Source organism: Rhipicephalus microplus, chromosome 3 (assembly GCF_043290135.1).
Source record: "Rhipicephalus microplus isolate Deutch F79 chromosome 3, USDA_Rmic, whole genome shotgun sequence".
Classification (NCBI taxonomy): domain Eukaryota; kingdom Metazoa; phylum Arthropoda; class Arachnida; order Ixodida; family Ixodidae; genus Rhipicephalus; species Rhipicephalus microplus.
In genome coordinates, this window is record NC_134702.1 from 1,521,319 (window position 1) to 1,543,934 (window position 22,616).

Below are 22,616 nucleotides of genomic sequence, written 5' to 3' on the forward strand. Positions count from 1 at the left end.
CCTAAACTGGCTGGAGTACCACTGAGAAAGAAAGAACCCTTACATGTGTACAGATGTTAGCCAGTCACCGGAGGTGTGTGCTAGCAGGTGCCCAAGTGTCTTTGGTGAACATCTTGGGATAGTGCCGTCCTTTCAGGCACATTTTCTACTTTTTTACAGTTGCAAGTGCTGATCGGAGTGCACCAGTTCTAAACATCAATGCATGGCAGGGGTATAAAAACAGCCCTGGGAGACAGCGAAACTTACCGGCAGGCATTTGCTGACATTTTGTGCCGCTTGAAGCACTGTCACTGAAGTTGCAAATTCGTCATCTTCATGTCTTAGCTGCTATCATCATCCAGAGATTGACGATCAGATTCATCAGAATCTGCTGAAATTGGCCATTTTGGTATCACGTGTGGGTGGCGTCGGCGCCATAGCTGAAATCATTTGCGCTTACCTCTCCTCCTGCAAAAGTGGTTTAACCCACACACACTGTGGGGGAAAAAAACTCTAAAGTGATGTTAAATACTGCCTCTTTTATCCTTAAAATGGCCTTAGCTGTCCAGAAGTCCTTGAAGGGGCCCTCTAATACTTTTCACAACCTCATTGTTTTAACGTTTTTCTAGCTAATAGCATACACTGAAGGCTAAAGAGATGAGTGCCTCAAGAACGGCAGTGATAGGGGCATGCAGTGCAGTTATTTAGCGTAGAGATATCAAAATACAATGAAATGGATGCTTACCCTCAACTCGATTTTTGTAAGCTCAGCTGATCGTGTTTCCCTCACCCTGTACCGGAAGGCTGCCCAATGGAGCCCTACCGTAAAGGAAGCTCGCATGACATACTGCCAGTTATGTCCAAGGTATTCAGTACGCCGTTGTGATGGTGACAAATAATGTGGTATTCAAGAGGGAACGACATGTGCGAAACGAGGCAGCTTGCGGACACCTCTATAATGTTTTGTAGCTTTACTTATCTTTCTTTTTGTGGTGGCATCCAGTCAAGGCTCCTACATTTTTCTTTTTTTCTAGTTTCTTCAATCAAAGGCGCCTGGAGCGTCTCCGGCGCGTCTCCTCCAGCACCGTGGCGTTCGGTGCATTCTTTGATCGACTTTGCAGTTTTTAAGCTGATAAAGTCAGAGAGCTTTAGTCTCTTCAGCGTTTAGTGGAAAACTCAATCCAATAGTAATCCCTATTTTGATGCAATGCTGCGATTACATGTTACATTTATCCATTCAGAGGCCTGCGCCCTCCGTCGTTATTTCCGCTCGCAGTAGTTTTGGCAAGTGCCAGTATGAGTTATGCACCAATGTTTTCAAGGGTCCCTTTGAAGAGCACCATAATTTGAGCCTTAAGTCCTCAATAGCATGCTACCAGTAAGAATAGCTGTGGTCGGAAAAGAACCCCCGATTTGGTATTCGTCCATTGTAAAGTCCCTAGAAATAACTAAGGAGGAGGAAAAAACCTTTATTGATGCTGGTTGTGCCAGATAGCCCTTATCCCCACCGGGCTGGTTGACATCCCTAGTCCGGGACGTCATTAGTCGAGGCCGCCACCCGAGCCCGCTGAACTAGAGTTCGCTGTTCCTCTAGTGTGGAGTAATTGAGTAGGGTCGTCTCCCAGTCCACTTTGGTGGGGTTGGGAAAGGGGGTTAATTTTGGGCTCATTTGGCAGGCCCAGACCATATGGTAAGTGTTGGCCACTTCCCCACAGTACTGGCACTGCCCACTTATTTTTGGTTCGTAATACTTGGGTATGGCTTGTGGGGGTGCTGACACCCCCCCTGTACAGTTGTCTGCGCCGCGTGGCGCACGTGTCTCGCCCGAGGGCGTTATTTCGGTGGTGACCACCACCGGGCGATAGATGGCGTTGTGTTCGCTTTGAGTACCACTGTTGGTAGAGTGGTAGCGTCGGTGGTGGCCCCTGGCGGAAGGCGGGCTTTGGTGGTGGGCGAGCGTTGAGCGAGCCTCTTCTGCGCGTGGCGGCTGCCGCGAACGGTTGTCTGTAGCGCGGGTCCCCGGTGCTCGGCACCGCGGGCTTCGCGCCGGGGTCCCACGTGTGAAGTCAGGTGTTGGCGACGCCGCCTTGGGTATGTGCTAGTGTGTTGGGTGTGTTAGTGTGTGTTTATCATGTTATTGTGTGTTTAGTGTGTCCTGGCATTACGTTGTTTGTATGGTTTAGTGTTAATTGAAATTGTTGTATCATTCGGCGGACGATATCGTCGTCTAAATTAGTTAATAAATGTATGTATGTTGTGTGCTTGGTACCGATCGTGTCAACTGTGTCCGTCACTCCAAGAGCGTGGCGTGGCGGTGCGCGCGTTCGCCTCGCCGGGACCCCACACTGGCTGCCCAACGTGGAGCTCTTGGAGTGTCGGACGACAGTTTTTGCGGTTCGGTACAGGGATTTTGTTAGAGCCGGAGTAGAGTAGGCCTAGGGGGGACTTCTTTGCTAGCGTCGGTGGTGTGCTTTGTTGAGAAGCGAGGGGATTGGTTTTGTAACGTGTTTCAATTTGTCGGCAGGTTGACTTTCTATTTTTTTTTACAATCTTATCTTTTTGTTGTTAGTTTTCAAAAACGTTGTTGAATTAGGACGAGAGCCATGCGGTCCGCATCCTGGGGTGAGCAAGGCCTAGAGCACGTGGTTTGTAGGCCAGGCCCGAAGCGAGTGAGTACGGAAGCCTCGTGGGTGGTCCGATTTTCTGTAAATAGCTTCTTCTATATCTTTGGGCTCAGGGAGCCGGGCGTCGTTGCTGACTTGTATTGCGGCTCGACGCCGGGGCGTCGTGACACCGCCCGGGGCGGTGGACGCCGATCGCTCGGTAAGCTGCTGTGTGCGGCGAGCGATAGGGCCACCTCACAGAGTGGACGTCTCCTCGCGGCTGCCTCTCCTGCGCCTAGGCTGGGTGCTGGGTGGATGCCGGTTGTTGCCGAGCGACTCATTAGGCCTAAGGCTCTGCGCAGCCGCCTGTCGCACGTGGCACAACTAGGTGGATCGTAGCGTTGAGGTGTTGCGCTCTGCTTCCCTCACTTTTTTTTTTATCTTGCGATGCAAGGATTAGGAAAAGTGATTTTTGTTTTATTTTCATGGGCGTCTCGGCCGCCACCGATGTATTAGCTAGCAGTACTGACCACCGTACCACGTGGCCGAAAAGCCTGAAGCTCCCTCCCCTGGGCCGCGCTCCTTTGTTTCTTTCGAGTTTTGTTTTTTGTCGATGTATTCAGCGGGAGGGATGTCATCCACGGCCGGCTGTCCTGCACATCGTCAGCGTCGTTGGCCAGGAATGCGGTCGTGAGGTCGGGCGATGAAGATGCCTGGGACCTGCGCAACTGCCTGCAGTCCGGCGCCCTCGCGAGTGCTGGTCGCAACTGGAAGACGTGTCGGCGCTAGCGACAGATCGTCGCGCCGATGGCAACGTTGCTGTTGCGGGGCCGGTACTGAGGTGAAGTCTAGCCGGACAGTGCAGCAGTGTCGACCGGCGGCGGTGTCGTGGTGCAAGGACATTGTGGTCGTGCGATATTATTTTTTTTGTTAAAGCTTGTGTAGCTGTTTTTTGATTTCGGGGTATGGTTTGATTTAAGGTTGGGGGAATGTGGGGGTGCTGACACCCCCCCTGTACAGTTGTCTGCGCCGCGTGGCGCACGTGTCTCGCCCGAGGGCGTTATTTCGGTGGTGACCACCACCGGGCGATAGATGGCGTTGTGTTCGCTTTGAGTACCACTGTTGGTAGAGTGGTAGCGTCGGTGGTGGCCCCTGGCGGAAGGCGGGCTTTGGTGGTGGGCGAGCGTTGAGCGAGCCTCTTCTGCGCGTGGCGGCTGCCGCGAACGGTTGTCTGTAGCGCGGGTCCCCGGTGCTCGGCACCGCAGGCTTCGCGCCGGGGTCCCACGTGTGAAGTCAGGTGTTGGCGACGCCGCCTTGGGTATGTGCTAGTGTGTTGGGTGTGTTAGTGTGTGTTTATCATGTTATTGTGTGTTTAGTGTGTCCTGGCATTACGTTGTTTGTATGGTTTAGTGTTAATTGAAATTGTTGTATCATTCGGCGGACGATATCGTCGTCTAAATTAGTTAATAAATGTATGTATGTTGTGTGCTTTGTTCCGACCGTGTTCACTGTGTCCGTCACTCCAAGAGCGTGGCGTGGCGGTGCGCGCGTTCGCCTCGCCGGGACCCCACAGGCTGGACAAAGCAACGTGTTTGTCTGTAGGCGCCGCAGGACGCACTCCTCCGTTTTCGAGAGTCCCTTCGCTGGTGCGGGATACAAGCGGCGTTGCTCAATGTAGTATTCTTTGATTTCTCGAAACCGTGTTAAAGGTGTGGGACGTTCAGGTCTATCAGGGGAACGGGGAGTTTCCTGTGAAGTAAGCACGCGGGCTGCTGCATGTGCAGCCTCGTTACCCTGATGTCCCGGAGTCCATATAAGATGTTTTGGGATCGCGGTTCCTGATGCTGAATTTTAAAAGTGTATTAGCCAATGGAGAGATCTCTCCTGCAAGATAGCTCTCGCAGGCTCTTCGAGAGTCTGTAACTATTTGTTTTGAGTTTGGATGGGATACTGCCAGTGCAATGGCCACCTCCTCCGCCTTACGTGAGCTTGTAGCTTTGAAAGTGAGGCCGTCCACCTGCGTTCCTTGATGTATTACCGCCGCCGTGTAGTATCCCCTAGGTGACGGCCCGGCCACATCGACGTAATAGACCCCATTACGGGAGCCAAGCCGTTGAACGTTCAAGTGCCTCAGCGTGCGCTTGCCTTTTACTCTGGTGCGCCTCCCTGGTTATATTGCGGGGAAGTGGGGACACCCAGAGTTTTGCTCTCCAAAGTTCAGTAATACGCTCCGCGTTTTCGATTTCGCATTCGTGCCGGATCAAGAGGCGGTCCAGTAGGCGCCGCCCGGGGGGCGTCTGCATAAGGTGCGTATATTGATTTGTGAGGTGGGCTTCTTGGAGCTCTTGTATAGAGTTGGACTCCCAATGCAGACAGTTTCTGATTTGAAGTGCTGATAGGTAAATCAAGTGCGCACTTAATTACTTTCTTAAGAATAGCATCGACTCTGTTCTCTTCGTGTTTAGTCATTCGTAAGTACGGTATTGAATATAGAATCCTGCTAGTTACAAAAGCATTGGCGAGCCGAATCGCGTCCCTTCCTCGTACCCCCCCCGCGCTTGTTTGACACTCGGCGAATCATGTGCCCTACCTGTTCTCCAATTTTCTGTAGCTTGGCTAGCGTGGTGCTGCTTTCTGTTCTGTTGTGAATCAGAAGGTGAAGGATTCGTAGTTCTGAAACCTCTCGTATGGTTGATCCTGATACCATCAAGTTTAGGGTCGTCCTATCTTTAATGTTTTCTCTGATATGCAGGAATTCAAATTTGGTTGGAGCGCACTGCAACCCACACTGGGCCACATAGTCCTCCACAATGGAGGCGGCCTACTGCAGGCGGTCTTCAATTTCTCCTAAACTGCCCTGATTCGTCCAGATTGTTATATCATCGGCGTATATTGCATGATATATTCTTTCCACTACTGCCAATGCTTGCCGGAGCTTCATCATGGCAATGTTGAATAGCAGCGGAGACGGGACAGCTCCTTGCGGGGTTCCCCGCGTCCCCATTTTGAATGGTCCATGTTCCTCGTTATCTATGCAAATGAACGCCAGTCTTTCAGAGAGGAAATCTTCGATGTAGGCAAATATTTTCTTACCGCAATGTACACTACTCAAGTTCTTCAGGATGCTTTCATGTTCAACGTTGTCGAATGCGCCTTTAAGGTCGAGTGCAAGGATTGCTCTGTTGTTGTGCGTCGAGGGCATGGGTTGGATAATGTCTCGTTTTAGTTGCAAGAGGGTTTCTTGCGCAGACAGGTGTGGCCTAAAGACAAACATGGAACTTGCAAAATGCCCATTGCTCGCGAGGTACGTGGCGAGACGGTCTCTAACCATTGTTTCCATTAATTTGCCGGCACATGAAGTTAATGATATAGGTCTGAGGTTGTCCATGCTGATTTGCTTGCCTGATTTGGGGATGAATGTGACAACTGCTGTTTTCCATTCAGTTGGCAGTGGTTGGCCATCCCAGATCGCGTTAATGTACTGCAATAGATGCCGATAAGAATCGTCTGACAGATTTGCTAACAGTTTTACAGTGATCAGGTCTCGGCCCGGGGCAGTGCCCCTGCGCATTTTTTTCAGTGCTGCTTTCAGATCGCACATTTCAAAAGGGGCATCGAGCTGACTGTTTTTTCTACCTGCGTATTCATATGCGTTCCTGTTGGGATCCGTGGTGCGACATAGGTATCTAGCACACAAAGCATCAGCCAGCTGGGAGTTGGTTCCCTGAAAACTGAGCAGGGCTCGACAGAGCTGCTTTTGCGCTTCTCCTCTAGTTTGGGCGGGGTTCACGAGAGTTCGAAAAAGGCGCCATGCTTTCTTTGAATTCATTTCTTTAGCTACAACATCGCACCGTTCTATCCAATCGGATTCGTTCAGTTGTGCAGCATATTCCTCCGCTTGCTTACTCAACTCGGCTATTCTAAGTTTAAGCTTGCGGTTGAATTTGTTTTTCCGCCATCGTTTAGTTAAGCTTCTGCGGGCGTCCCAAAGGTGGAGCAGGTACTTTGTCTTCCATTGTCTTTATAGTTTTAAGACACTTAGAATTGGCTGCAAGGAGCTGTTTTGCCCATCCCGTATATCCTCCCGCCCCTGGCTCAGAGGGGATCACCTGTGAGCGGAAGGCTGTCCAATCTGTCAGCTTAGCTTGGCTCCGTGTTCTACGGCCTATGTTGGCGGAGAGTATGATTCTGAGGAGACAGTGATCACTGCCGAGCGTTTCTTCTAAGTTTTCCCATGTTGCGTAGGAAATGTTCTTAGTCAGTGATAGACCCGGGCAAGTATCTCGGTTTACAGAATTCCCAATTCTAGTGGGTTTCATCGGATCTGTGAGAAGCAATAGACGAAGAGTGGATATGAGTTCTGCCAATTTCCGTCCCCTGGGGACTTCGCGGTGTAACGCCAGTGATAGCTGGGGGCATTAAAGTCACCTAAAATCACCAGTGGGTACTCATCTGCTTTCTTAATCGCTTTATAAAATATTTCGTTGAAGACACATTGCCTAGATTTTGGAGAACTGTATACATTTAGAATGTACAAGCTAGGATCTCGTTTTTATTGGGAAGGACTTTGACCATTCTGTATTCATGCGCCTCTGACAGATCAAGGTCTATCTGACAAGCGGTATACTCCTTGTGTACGAAAACACAGGTGGACGCACTTCCCTGAAATGAGTTGTAACCAGGCAATTTTGCCTGTAAGCCGGTTTCTTGTAGCGCCAAAACTGCAGGGGTAAAATGTTGATTCTGCAGGAAAAGGTTAAGAGTGACCCTCTTTTTCCTCTCCTTAACCCCCTGCAGTTCCACAGGAAAATATTGAGTTGCTGTTGTTTGGACCTTTTATTATTATGTTTAGAACTGCCTGCCATCATGGATTTAATATTGAGGAGGTGTAATTTTTGCCACTGCAGCCAGCAACGGGAAGCCTGGAGAGGTGTGGGAGACTCAGTTTGGTTTGTTAACGGCTGGGCTATGTTGCTCTCGGATTCAGAATTTGCTTGCTTACGATGAACAATTTTGCGCTGGGTTGTTCTGTTGTCTTAATGCTAGTTTTGAGTTGGTCCAATTGGGGTGTGAGTCAATTTGTTATACCTGTATGTTTATTTCATATTTGTTGTACATGATTAACTGCCATTCCTGCTGCTTTGTCAACTTGTGAACGGGGTCAGGACCTCGTCAAGCTCTTGAGCTTTTAGTCCTGTACTCCACCTTATATAAAGGAAATAAAATGATTGATTGATTGATTGATTGATTTTGAATGGTTTGTAGTACAATGGCTGTGAGAATTGGCAAAACGCTCTGCTTGAGGTCTTGCATAGCCGCTTGGACTGATAGGTTCAGCTGCTGCGAAATAATTTCTTGTACTGTAAGCTTGGTTTGTTCTAGGATCATTTTGCTCTGCTCCTCAAGTTTCGTCTCTAGTCTGCTTAGTCGACCTTCTATGTCGTTCGAAGCACCTACTACAGTTTTAGACACACTAGTGTTACCCGATACGTCTGACTGAGTGTCCTGGTCATCGTCCGAGCAGTCGGAGGTGTGCATAGCCACCGGTTCCGACAGTGGTGAAGGAGTAGCAGCCTGCGACGTCTTCAGCGCTCGATTTTTGCGTTCCAGAGTTTCAATGCATTTTTTCATGGCTTCCAATTGTTTTAAAATTTCAGGATTGAAGGGGGAGGCAGTGGTGGTGGTGGGAGACTGAGAGGAGACCTCTACCTAATTGCTCACCTGTTTGGGCGGGTTTGCCACTGACAGGAAATCCTCGGCGCCGAAGGTAGGCGGCCGCGACTTCTGTCCGGCTGGAGCTTTGATCGGCTTGGGCTTTTTATGCATGGGCGTTTTGGCCAGTCTTGATAGGTGCTGAGTGCTCTCCTTGCTTGTTTTTTAGTCCATGTTGCCGCTGTGGTAGAGTGGGCTTCCATGCCTTCTGGAATTTTCCGACGCACTGCGCAGAGCCGGTGAAATGGTTTTCACTGCATATAAGGCACTCGGGTTGACAGCCGTGCTTCGCTGGGCCCTCCAGAGTGAGTTCCACCTTCGCGCCACAGTGAATGCACCGCTGGTTGTCCGGATTGGGGCACGCATCTAGTCTGTGACCCACCGTTCCACACCGGTAACATGCCAGAACCGTTTTCTTGTAGCAGCGCACTGGCACGTTTTCATAGCCGTAGTGAATGAATCTTGCAACGGGGCGTCCTTTGAAGATCACCACTGCAACGTTGGATGCTCCGAGTTTCCGCACATACAAAATTTCGCCGTCGATCCACTCGAGCTTGCGTCGAAGGGATTCCGAAGTTTCATTGTCTGGGACGGTGACGACACCCTTGCAGGTTTCTCTCGCTGATTTCAAATGTCCTTGAAACGGTAAATGGCGGTCCCCGATCGTCAGCGTGATGTCCCCGTTGAGCTTCGAGGCCAGGCTTTCCGTTTTCACACCTACAACAACGATGTTTTGGTCCCACAATGGCCACACGGAGATACCAGCGTTTGTGGTGCTGCCGGTGAAGCGTTGCACTGCTGTGCCAATCCTGCCTGGGCCGAACGCAGCGTGCAGATCCATGGTTATTTTTGGTTTAAGCAGAATAACCAACTCGTCCGACCGGATTCGAGGCGTTTGTGTTGGCTTCCACGTCGCCAGCTTCGGCGGGGACTCAACGCAAGCGGCGGGTGTTGATCCTGTTTTGCGAGCCTGTGGCTGGGCGGCGGCCGTCGAGCCTCGGGGCTTCATTTTAGCGAGCTTCTCTTGCAGTTGGCGAACCATGATCTGAAGATATTCGTCTTCACCTGGTATGGGGTCTTCCCGTGTTTCTGCCACCTCGATGTCAACCCACTGCATCGTGCTGGGGTCGTAGCCTGTCTTCGTGGACGCTGCCATGGCTGGGGAGCCCGGGCGTAAGCCTCGTCGGCGTTAGGCTTAGCCGGGCTCGGGCGTCGCGTGGTGTTCAACCAGTCGTAGATTGGCGGAAAATGGGCCTACCTGGATAAAATAGGTATCCAGAGGTTCCTGATGACTTCGCTGAAACGCTGAAACCAGTTTCTGGTGGATATTTGTCAAAAGTCCACAAAATTCGTCAATTTCCAACGAAGCCGACATGACATGCGTCTCACGCGCGCGCTGAAACACTGCGTTTTCCCTAGAAATAACTAAAGTATCGCCATGCGTATGCTTGGTAGTGCAAGCGCCATCTTGTCTGTCAAGCGAACGCATGCTCCGCGACTGCATACCCTCTGTCATGTGCCGGGAGAGGATATGCCTGTGTCCACAGTTTCCTGGCAACAATGCAGAGGCACTGCTGGGAGAGGAGACGCGGTTTGCGCTACTTTGGTTTTTGCAGGGACTTTGCTCCACTTTGGTGTCTCTCGTTGCCTGGGAGCAACCAGAGCAGCATAGTCCTTGTGTAAAGATAGCCTGCACCATGTAAGCTTCGATGATGTGATGTGGCTTGGAGAAAAATGAAAAACTGTTTGGCGCTACGCAGTCAACCTCTGAACCAATAATGGTTTTCACTTGAATCTTTGATTTCTTTGTGTCTGTATACAGAAACTGAACAAAAGGTGCCTGGACAATATTACTTCAAATACAGCTTGACAATCAGTCCTATTTCACTTCTAGCACAGACAGTTTTATATACATTTATGTTCACATAGGTGTACAGCATAGTTTTAAAGCAATACAAGAAGAGATCTACAAATATATACAAGTATAATCAGCAAGAAGCACATCGTGCTTTATACAAAAAAAAAGTTCGATGAGCACAGGGTTGGAATAGACAAGTGTATCGTGCGCAGCTAGACTTAAACTTAATGTATATCCATTTAGAAGAAAGCTATTTAGAAAAATTTTTCACAAGAATATTATTTTAAGTATCCTGCCGTTGTTCATGTTTCGTAAACTCTGCACCCATAAGCAAGAATTGCAGATGGAGTATAGCCTAATATCTGGAAAATGTACAATTATCTTAACAAAACAATAAACTTGGTTAGCTGTAGCAACATCTTGGAATGCCAAGACATTGCAATTTCGTCGAAATATTTATACTACTTCTATAATCCAAGCCCATGAGAACACGGAGTCTTTACCCTTCAAGAGGCAAAGTCCACCAAGGTTGCTGCCCTGTCACATTGTTCCTTCACTTCTATGTGGTGCCCATAAATAAATGTTGTGCTACAAAGTAATGCAATGTAACTGAGCTACAAACAGTAAAACCTACTTGAATCATTATAGAAAGATTGGGCTTCATTTATGCATACATCAGGCCTTTGATTCTGGTGCAAATTTTTTTTAATATATTTAATCTCAAACAAATCTTTGCAGAACGAAATCTCAAGCTTCATTTATAGGAAATTTTATTCTCAGTGGTGAATTAATATAGCGTGCTGCGCCATTCTCCACTCAGATCGTAAGCCAGTAGAGAATTTCAGCCAGACAGTTTTTTTTAAGTTTTCTTTAGTTGTGGAGGCTTGGCTCCTGCCTTTGCAGAACAGTCCGCTTGTATTGGTGGTTTGATTTGGTAAAGTTTCGGTGCATTTTCAATGCCTAAGGAAAAAACAGGCAATCACCTGTTTGCGGCACGAAGCCATACGGATTTATCTGAAAGAAAGCTTATCTGCTGGAGAATTCTTCCTGGCCCGGGGTTTGAACCTAGGGCAACACTTTTATGGGGCAGCTGCTCTACTCGTTGAGGAAGCTAGCAAAGGGCAAATTCATCTACAGCCTGATGCACAAATATTGTTGCAAATCAAGGGAGAAGCCAAGTAACCATGAAAGCCTACAAGAAAGACCACCACATACAAGCATTTTGGTGTCCCAACTTCTCTCTTGTGAGTAATTTGGTTTGCAATGATATGCTTCAAGTTGTCAGTGAATTTGCACTCGCACTACCACTTGCTGCCTTCCCAGTTCGCTCAATTGGCAGTGGCTGCCCCAGAAAGGGGTTGTTGCGCGTTCAATTCCCAAAGTAGGACAAATTTTTTGGCCACAAACAAGCTTTCTCTATGAGAAAGCTTGTGTACCTTGCACAGAACTGCAAACCAACAACAGACTGACTGCCCTCTTACATTGCCTTTCAATTCCTGCTGTTTTTTTTCCTCCTCTCAGTGAGCATTGGACATTCGAGTCTTTTGTGCTACCAATAATTGTTCAGTTAAAATAACAGACTTTCATGTAATTATTGCAGGAGTTTGCAAGAGAAGTGGACCATTCTCAGCCGGAGTAGCTTGTGGAACCACACTTATAATTACTGTATGTCACTTTGAAGTGCATTCATTTCGGATCTTTGTTAGAATGCTTCTACTGTATATTGACGTCACCAATGGCAGTTTAGGTTCTAGACTTCTGCACCTCTGAAGAGTGACCGCTTGTGGGCCAACATGAAAAATGTGAAATACTCATCCAGAAGTTGGAATGAAGGGGCGGCAAGCACCGAAAAAATAAAACGAATGTCCGGGTAACAAGCAGGTGTCGTTGTTTTGTCTAAAAAATGCAAACTTTGCGTTTCACTTGACAACCACTTTTGACGTCACAAACCACGTGAGCCAAAGGAAATCCTGGAAGCATTTGCTATGGCAGCTATCTTTTTCGTTTACTTCACATGTGTTCACTGTTTAAACATTTGCCGATAGCAGGGACCTTGTTTGTGCCGTTGTCCTGACTTATATTTTGTGTGCTGTCATAATATTCATTTGCACGGATAGTGAGGGCTCTCCTTTGCAAGTAGGCTGCCATTCTGTGCGTGTTATTGTAGATGGTGCTAGTGAGCAAATGGGGAACACCAGCCTGGATAGATTGCATAAGTTGTGTAGGAGCAGCCTATAACTGCTGTTGCGATGTGATGTGGAGCAAACAAAACGTTGTTTTGTTAGCATGTGCTTCTTCGCTAAGAAAAGCAGCAATAGATGGCATAATGCGAAAAGCACTTTCTGTGATGAATGGCTGGCTAGGTCGGCCTCGCACATTGTTTGTTGAACTTGTCCCTGAGAAGACAAGGGTCTCTTGTTTGCTCTGTGCGAGACATGACAGCATACGCTCACTTATATGACATTCTTTAAAGGGGCCCCGTATAACTTTTTCAAGTAATCGTCAAATGACCTCGCAATTGGTACTTCTTGCCTCACGAACTGACTGCTGTGAAAATTTTTGAAATCCATCAAGTCACAGGGCTTTTCTGTACGCACTAAGAGCTTTTCTTTCATCCCAACCAATGCACTGCATAGAGAAAGTGGGGAATGATGAAAAGAAACGCTTTTTCTTTGGTCGTATGTGCAACCAACGTTTTGCACCAAGGTCATTTTGCGGCACTCCGTGGTAGCTGTTAGTAACCATGCAGCTCGCAGAGCTCAAGTGTTGTCTGGGTGTAAGGCATCCATTGTTCAGAGAGCTTATTTTGAACTTTATCTGCTGCACTATGTTTTGCAGCCTTGACTACCAACCGACAGCATTTTCTGACCGTATTCATAAAGCAGGGCCTTATTTCATTGCTTGCTGTGTCATAACCCCACCAGCTGGTCTCTAGTGCTGTGCGTAACGGCTTCAGGCAAGCCCTGTTGATCAGAACATAGATGGTCTGTTTTTGGTGAAGCTGTCCATGCATTGCCTGTATGAAATTAAAGCAGCATCAGAAGAGAGTGGGTGCACACCGTCATTATTGTGCATTTCCTTCTTATGATAGGGTAAACCTTTTCTATCTTCATTACTAAAAATAATACTCTGTGTAGAGCAAAATCATGGTCTGAAAATGCTGCCAATAGCTAGTAAAGGTAGCCAAATATTAACGTAGCACACGGGCTTGAATTCGAAATTCGGCCAAAAAATCTTTCTCTCGACAAATGATGCCCAAAATCACAGCGTCTCAGGCCAAGTATCGGCCATTGACTAATTTGGGCATGGTGTGCTCGGTTGTTGCTGGGCCAGCTATGGAAGCACACAACTTGTCCATGCATGTGCATGCGATTGCACTGAAAAGCCGCGCATTCAAAAAATAAAGTGTACTTGAGGTCATGAAGGGCGGGACAAATTTTTTCCCCGTACCATGCCTCCTTGCTCGGATTGCACTGCTTTCACTCTGACAAAGGAATAGACAATGCAATTGCTGCGTGCGACGAATCTTGTAACTTCATTTGTGCTGGACGTATTCTAAAAACATTTGTGGCAGTGAACTCCTGAGGCACTAAGCCCTTTTAGTAAATCCATTCTATTGCTGCCTGTAAAAGTGTTGCAGGGCCCTTTCAGAACGGCATTCAAACCCAGACCACCTGACAAACGTGAGAGCTTGTTTACATATTGTTTTCTTGCACGATTTCAGCGCTTGTGTGTTCTATTTATAACAAAATGGTTAGATAGTTTGTCATGTCATTTTCATAAGTTGCAATAGCAAATTTTCTCACATGAGATGCTTTAAATGTGAAGAACTTTTTAGCGAACTTTGGCGACTTTCAGCATATCTATCTGTTTAACCGCTTACTCTTGGGTGCTCTTGTGATAACCCCTTTAGCTTGGTGTGAACCAAAATTATCATGGGAAGATAAGATGGTGTGATGAATATGACGCGCTGGTCAAAACATGATGTCACATTCCCCCCAAGCTTACATTATCAAACACTTCCCGCCAGACAGTGGCACATACCCACGGGCGAGTATGTGCCACTGATTTGCGTGTATGTACCATAAGTGGTTGACACTTAGTATTTACCGAGAAAGGACGAGAACACACTCGGGTAATTTTAACGCGCGAGCGTTAAGAAATACCCGACATCGGCAGCGTCGACCCGACGAACGCATAGAGTAAATGTCAGGGTCCCAGCTGGAATCGAACCCAAGCATTCTGCGTGGCAATGAAGCATTCTACCACAGAGGTGCACTAGGTCTCGGAACTACTTCTCATATAGACGCTAATCTTCATAAAATGTCAATAGTGGTTGCAGTGCTGTCTATCGAATTTTACTAACATTACACATGCACTCCCTTGATGCAGCCATCATGTCAGGTTAACGTCAATTGTGGTTAGGTGCCATGCACTGAAGTTGATTTTTGTAGCAGTTTCTAGGGCCAGCATCCTCGTAAGCATCAGCGCTTCATATCAGCTTCTGGTGTTGCTAATACGCATGTTCGTGTTGTTATCGCTGTACAAGTGTAATCAACTCGTTATAAGAACATCCACAACTCTTCAACATGTCTGTGCATACGAAATTTGGACATATATGTACAGTCATTTCATGACGTGTCACATAATAAAAAAAAATTGCGACACGCTCACCTTCCCTCCAAATAACGTCGATTCCCAAGGTACGTTAAGATCTGTCAAATTTTTTTTTTCTCGCCAGAGTCCTTGGTTATTGTGAGCACCTTCCAAGGGTGTTCTTGAACTTTAAAGGGGGCTCATTTTTTTTCTCAGACCAGCAGGCATGCTCACTAAAATAGAGAAAACATTACTTCTCAGTTTCAACTGTGCACATAAGTGGAAAGAATCTAAAGTAGATCAATAGGTAGGTACTGACCCTTTTGTAGTTATGCCCAATTGCCACACAAAAATGTGAATGGTGCTGAATTGGTAAAGCATGGTACAAGCTTTGAAAAGGTTCTGCGAATCTAAGCAAATTTATTTTTCATTCACGGTAATTCCATTCTATTTATGTTGTGATAACTGAGCTAAAGTTGAAATGTACAACTGTCTTTTATAGCTTGCTTAGCTTCATAGTCCTTTGTTTTCACTAGGCTGTGCTATAACTGCCTCTTGCACAAGAGCTTTTTACACATAGGTTTTGAAAACTGTCGTACAGATTATTTTGAAATACCATAATCCCCTCCAAACAGCGTAAACTCTCGCCGAAAAATGAGGTTCGACATATTTAAAACAAAGATTAATTTGACAGTCTGTTATAAGTAAAGATAGTAATCTGTATGTTTTGAGAGTTAAAGGGACACTAAAGTCGGCTAACGATTTAGATCAGAGTGAAAGCTCAATGTATGATAACATCTGAAATGACAATATCGTCAACAACAGTGCCCTACTTAGTAGCGAGAAATTAAGGTAAATGCACAAGAACACATGTGCCACGGTAGGACAATTATTCACTAGTAATCGATCTAGCTGCACTAATTAACCTTCCATGCATCAATAGATGCAATAAAATGTTGCTTGTTCGCTTCTGTTTCATGGAAAAAGGAACCGCTGGACGTTACCATGGGGAATGATGCGAGTGGTTCAAAAATTCAATTTTCACGTAGTACCACTGGACGGGTGGTGCCATCTAGCGGGGCGCAGTTGCACCAAAATGCGTCTGGAATCTCCGAGCCAATGGGCGGGAAATCGATAAATGGTCCCTGTTGCTGCTGTGGCCCCCCGCTGCTTTCGGTCTGCTGCTACTAGTGCAGTAAAGCCGAGCAACGCTGTGCACGGCAACAGTGATGCGAGTCAGTCCGGTCGGTCCGCTTCTTAAGGCGGGTAATTTGAGGTGCGCTAATCCGATGTGGACCACTAAAACGTGATCATATTTCAAAATAAGCCCTTCATCGGCACAAAAGTATCACTGTTAAATTTCTTGACTGCTATTTCAACAATTAACATCGACTTAATAGTTGCCTTTAGTGTCCAATTAAATGTTGGAACCCATTTTTTGGCAGGGATTGAAGCCACTATTGTGGTATTAGTGTGCCATATTACATGGTCATGCTGTCTTTAATTTCCAGAAAAAACTCCTTGTACACTTTTATACACCATCCAACAGTTTGTTTCTCAAGTAAAAAGTGTAAAAGGCTGCAGGAAAAAACGCCAGACCTGCGCAGAAGGGGCAGCACAGTCAAAAGTGAAAGCTAGAAAAGCGACCTTTTAGAGCCTTTTATAAACACTCATTGGGTAACTGCTGCAAGCATGTTTGCTGGTTACCAACTGCTGGGTACCAACTTTTTGGTAGTAGACGAGCATTCGCTATGCTATCCTGCGTCATTCTTCCAAGAAGGGTCGTATCCGCTAAACACTTGCAAGGAATTTTGTGCCAATTGTTTATGCTGTGGCTGACGGCGATGAGGAATTATGCCTGTAGTGGGTATGCGCCACAGGTATTAGGTGACCAAAACGAGCTTTTGTGATGGGTTGGAGCATTGGACGACCCTCTGGTTCCGCTATTCGCATTGTGTGACGCCTCGTAGGTTTTTTGATGTTCTAAAACACATTACTATTCACATTAACGTGATTCTTTTTCTGACATCAAGCCTGCCTAAGGCAAATTTAAGAACAAGTCCCAAACACTTTTGAAGGTTTGTTGGACTGCGTGAAATTATGTCTTCCGCATGTGTGGGTGTGTCACAAACGAGAGCTCCGAAAAAGCGCGCGCCGCCGAATTCCAGCGACAGTAACGATACTAAGCGCAGAGAGGCTCCTCAAAGTCGACGATAAAGAAGAAAATAAACACCCAAAGGCTCCTTGGGTGCGCCGTCCCTCCCCTCTCGGAAGCGTAGTCTCGCCGACTAACCTCCTCACATCGGCGGCCGAGCACGCCCTAGAAGGTTCTCGAGGGTAAGGGGCGTGGTGATGCAGAGTTGCGTCATATGTCGCGGACGGCCCTCGAACCGTCTCGCGCTTTCCCCAGCCTTCGCTGCGTATTGCGCCGACGAAACGATGAGAATTTTCTGGAATCTAGCGCGGAAGGTATTTAACCGAGCAGCAGAGATGGGAGAACAGGAGAAGGAATTTCACGCCAGTGTGCGTAGGGTGTTTCCGCCGTGTCTTCTTCGAAGCCTTTGGACCTTAGTGACAAAGGAGGAGAAGAAGAAAGTTCGCGCCCGTGTGCGTAGGCAGAAGATGAAAGTTTTGCGCAAGTGTGCGTAGGGTCTTTCCGCCGTGTGGGCGAAGCCTTTTGTCATCAGTGACAAAGGAGGAGAGGAAGAGGATTTCCACCTGAAGGGTGAAGACTCGTGCTACAGGCAAGAGTGTGTGTCTACCGCCAGCGAGCGAAGACGCGTGGCAACAGCTGCGTGTGGGAAGCCGACGTGTTACCGGCGAAGAAGTTTGGTGCTTGGAGAGCGGCCAATTGGAGACGCGAGGTTTCCTGGAAGAGAAACTTCGGGGACAGCGGAACGACAACAGCGCTGGACTTTGAGTGAGTGATTCTCGGAAAAGTATCATTCAGACTTTTGTTCCAAGGACTTTGGACTGAATAAGTTTTCGAACTCTTTAGTCTTTAAGTGTCTTGGTTGTTCGATGCATGCGACTGCATTGTAGTGCATATTGTTGTTTGTGTCCGTTGTTTCGAGTGTGGCTGATTGTACTGTGTATTACGTTGTTTGATTGGTGACATATCATATTCAACTGTTGTCGGGTGTGCATATTTTTGTATCGATTTGATCTGCCATAATTGAGAATATAATTTTGTTTTGTTTATCAACTCTCGGCTCTGACTTGTTCTTTGGTCCACAGCCGGCGTCCGCTGGCGCGCCAAATAGGGCCACTTCTAAATTGTCCACGCTTTCGTGGTGCAGTTCGGGGAGCCGATATTTCGGTCCTCGGAATTAGCCCGGCGATCGCCTCCCTAATTAACAGGGCCTGTGACAGGGTGCGAGCATAATTTTGAAACGCTTAATTGTATACATGTTTTTGAGTACCTATGACTGCATTATTTCCATGCATTAAAAAGAAAGCACCGGTGTAGCTCTCTGGTAGAATACTAGGCTGGCACGCAGCGGACATGGGTTCGAGTCCCACTGTGTCTTTGGTACTAGCGTTTTTTTTTCTTATTTTGCGATAGTGGTTACAGACACCGGCGGCAGCTGTGGACAAGTACAGCGCCGCACGTGACCAGAGTATTGATCTCGTAACAGCTCTCGCTGTAAAACAAATTAAACCACGCGAAAGCCAACATCACCGTCTGTGTAAAATCTTACAATAAAATATAGAACAGTTGAGATGCAAAGCTAAAACAAAGATGACCCATTTACCCTACAACACCTCTTTTAAGTGGCTCACTTGAAACAGCACCATTTTTTGGGTTGTGCCTGTTCTGGTGTAATAGTTGTAGAGACTAGCTCATACTAATCTTGACACACACACACACACACAAAAAGAAGGTTAAGTGATCACAGTGCTCTAGTTTTGCTATACTGAAGCCTTCATAAAAAATTGGAAATTCAGGCTTGAAGCATTAGCCGTGTAGCTCATCTGTAAAGTGTTAGCCGCAGTGCACATGATTTGGCAATGTTCTGATGTGCCTCTCGTAATAGCGCTCATTTCTTTCTATCATGAGTTGTCCGATGAGTTCTCGGAGCTGCTGGAGTGGGTCGACGTAGATGACCAGGATCCCAGGCTGCACGAACTGGGAGGGCTGGGCCGCCGGTATGGTATGGGCCGCTTGCGTGCACTGCACATAAATGAGCCTTAGAAATGGGCAGTTCACCCGTTGGGATGGACACTAAATTTTGCCTTAGTAGTGCAAGGAAAGTGACGTGAGAATGACAGCACAAGCACTGACTCAAATTTTGTCTTACCGAAAAAGGCTGTTTTAATACAGTTGTAAAAACAATTATGTTGGTGTGTGTGCGCACCACCATAACACCGTTGGTCACGTTGCTGCACCCTCAGAGAGCAATAGGAAAAAGAAGTGACAATAAAACTATTATTCTGTGATGCCCTTGAATACACACTTCAAATTTTAAGTATAGACACCAAATACAAATTTTCCAAAGGATCCCTGTTCATTGATAAGTGGTGTTGTACTAACCTATCGATGTTTAATGCAAAAAGCAAGTAGCAAACGGAAGTGTTGGGCAAATTCAAACCACACATGAATGTCTGAAGATCCAATCTCAGTGGTGGCCACATTTTGGTGAAAGTGAAATGCTGGAGGCCCTTGAACATATGTTTAAGTGCACATTACCTTGGCAGTGAAAGTTTTGTTTGTGACTTTAACAGAAATTTGTAATTTTGTGTTTGGTCAATGCTGAATCGTCTCATCGTATAATACTACCGTCGGTAGTTCAGAATGATTTTGCGTCATTAAAAAAACGCCCGTCTAAATACCACAAACTGTAGTGCCTGAGGCTACGTGCACTTAAGCGGCAACACTGTGTTTTCAAATATATAAGTGGACCCGCGGGCGGTGAACATTTAAACGATGTGGGTGCTTTGGGCATGTCTCCCTCAGAAAAAAGAAAAACATTCTTGGCCGTAAACAGCCGAAACCACCTTGAAAGGAGCTAACAACAGAGCAAGAGGGGTCTACGGGTACCACTCGGGGCTGGCGCCTCGCAAATGGTTCGACCTCTGCAATATCACGACTCGAGGGGAGGCCCTGTCCATGCAGAAAATGTCCATTGGACCTGAATGGTCGGATGAGCGCGCACCTTGACTTCAAAACAAAATCAAAATATAGCAACGTTCATCACCAATAATCAGTCAGAAGTAGGATTATCAAGCAACACAATCATCCCCAGTATCCAAACTCAGTGTCACGGCTCTTTTAAGAAACACTCGAGGTTGTCGAAGTTTTCGGAGCTTCCTTCATCATCTCATTGTGGTTTAAAACCTCCTGCAGTACTTTTTACTAAGAGGTGTCTAGCATAAACAACATGAAAAAAAATCACAGCATATCTACTAAGTTAATGATGATGAGTGGGGCGAAGCATCTATCAGCCTATCCGTGCTTCCGTCCGTCCGTGCAACCATCCGTGCGTTCATAAATGCGTCTGCCCGTCTGCTATAGTCTGTCTGTCCGTCCGTGCGTCCATCTAGTGAACTCTCCACGTACCGCCATCTCCCATCTTCCATCTCGGTGGCTACGTACGACTACGACAGAGCATGGACAGACTCACGCCTCAAGGAGCTTCGTTTCTAAATGATCCCGCCATATTCACGAAGTTAATGATGATGAGTGGGCGAAGCGCCGGAGGTAAATCTGATAACCTTAAATTCTCCATACATTTTGCCCACTCGATCATCATGTCAATGCGTGACAAACACGGTGTGTGGTAATGTATGTACACAACATAATGTTTTATTCTCACTCGCGTGGCAGCGACTGGAGAGGGGCGGATTCAGATTCACGCACACACGTGCTACGCGGGGACGAACAAAGTGCAGGTCTTTTCGTACCCAGCAGCGAAACCAAGATAGTGGTGCAGCCTTTCCCTCCCGCCGAAGCAGAGAAATCGCAGCGAGAGCAACCACAGAACCACTAGAGCAACTGCGGTGCTTGGGTAGATTGGGAGTAGAGCGAGCGCCGCAGAGCCTTCTAGTGGGCACTCGAGTACTAGCGGTTGGCTACGATGCGACTAGGACAAGTTGTTCACTATCTACTTGGTGCTCTCTATGCCCGTGAGCATGCGCACGGACATGTTCCAGGGTTGTTTTATAGGGTGCAACTGTGTGGCCTTGTTTCTTATTCGATGCTTTCACAAATTTTGTAACATTGGTTCAAAATGCCTTTTTGAGAAATGCCTTTTTGAGAATGGCTTGTAGTTTGGCTCTACAGTGCTGTCATCTTCGTGCTGCTCGGCTAACACATTGGCTCTAAGACCTTTCTTTTTTCTTTTTGGTTTCTTTGCACTGCTGTGTTAAAGGCTAACTCCGGAGATTTTTCAACCATGTCAAGGTAGTGGTGTTTCTATGTTTTTGAGACACTCTTGTCGCGAGCCCAGTGGCTGAAATGCTCAGGAAATTTGAATATAATTTTTAATAAGCAAAAATTCGCAATGCCTGAAACCGAAACCCAACCGATCGCACCGTCTACGTATAACGTACTGTTTGGTAAGAAACGGAATTCGTATACTGATCCCGCCGGCGCAGAGTATGAAAATTGTGAAAGCCAGACCAGCATACCGCAGGCAAAAACACCACAAAGGAAGGAAGGAAGCCTTTTCACGCCAAACACCGCCGCTGTCATTTTGTGGCCAGCAGAATAAACGCTGCAGCGGCCAAAGTAGCTATGCCATCGGCTGCGTCACTTCTGTTGACGTGCCAAACATGGCGTCACGTAAGCATTGTTGCCGGTAATTCTGGCAAGCTAGGTGAGCGTTTTGAGGTAATCTTTAAAACTCATTTGCAAACGATGAGCGCATCTCTCAAGCCCGTTATTTGGCATAAATGACGAAAATGTGTGAAGGAATGTACCCAGCAAACTCCACTGACATCCACTGACCTAAAAAAATTGCCGGAGTTGGCCTTTGAGCCCTGAAATGCCAATGAAGCAGGGGTCGACTAATGCAGCCAAGATAAAGGGGTAAACTCGACAAGACTTGTGTAGGCATGGACTGCAGGGGAAAATATGGCGGTGCGGTGGCACATGCCATATGAGGTTGAATGTTGTGTGAGAAAAGGATGCAGCTTGGTCGAGGCTAGGGCCTCAGTGCCGGGAATGTTCATTGTCAGAATTCTTATTCGAGCTTATCAAACAATTAAAGTGGCTGTGGAAAGAAAATAAGGCATGCCATTGCTAAATATTTTGGCGCCATGGCAAGGTGTTCCAGCCACGTGCTTGGACACGACACACGGCTGGATTAGCAACCAAATGTTTATTGAGAGTTTTCTTTCTTATGTGTTGTTCGTGAGTGTATTGCTCACTGACTAAGTTGTGCATATATGCGCCTTTTTTTGTATGATCGCCCACTTTCGTCGATAGCCATTGATTTTAAAATTTTGCTCAAGATCTTCTTGCGGAAATCGTTGATTGTAGATTTCAGCCAGAAGTTCACTGCTATAGTTCCGGCACTGCAAGTGAAAATGGGTGTAAATTCACAGCTGGAAATGGTGCTCCAGCCTTGGAATTTGCTGCTGCCTATAAATAACTGTCATTCCTAGCTGAAAATGATCATTAAAGCTGGGAATAAAAACCATTCATTGCTTCAAATGGTTTTCCAGCTGGACATAGAAATAACTGTCAACCAGAAAATTAGCTTCTACCTGAAGTTCTCTAGGTATAGTTGAGAAGTCGTACTTGCAGCTGGAAATCTTTTCTATTTCAGATGGTAAATAATTTGCCAAGCAGGAAACATTCCTCTCTTGAAGTGTAAGTTAAAAGCAAGTACAGCTGAATTGACAGTGCACTCATAAAGAAAGGT

General features: G+C 46.8%; 2 protein-coding genes across 7 annotated transcripts in view; one reads left to right on the top strand and one right to left on the bottom strand.

Annotated features, from left to right (window-relative positions):
- The window catches only part of geminin (geminin DNA replication inhibitor), a 26,022-nt gene extending 13,993 nt beyond the window's left edge, over positions 1–12,029 (top strand). The window contains exon 5 of the mRNA XM_037433958.2: positions 11,753–12,029. Coding sequence (XP_037289855.1) covers positions 11,753–11,791 — 39 coding nt within the window. The 3' untranslated portion in view covers positions 11,792–12,029. The remainder of the gene's footprint in view (positions 1–11,752) is intronic.
- The window catches only part of Srrm234 (Serine-arginine repetitive matrix 2/3/4), a 357,763-nt gene continuing 345,220 nt past the window's right edge, over positions 10,074–22,616 (bottom strand). For all 6 annotated transcript variants that reach the window (XM_075888712.1, XM_075888714.1, XM_075888713.1 and 3 more), the window contains one exon: positions 10,074–18,922. In XM_075888712.1, the coding sequence (XP_075744827.1) occupies positions 18,802–18,922 (121 nt within the window). In that variant the 3' untranslated portion in view covers positions 10,074–18,801. The remainder of the gene's footprint in view (positions 18,923–22,616) is intronic.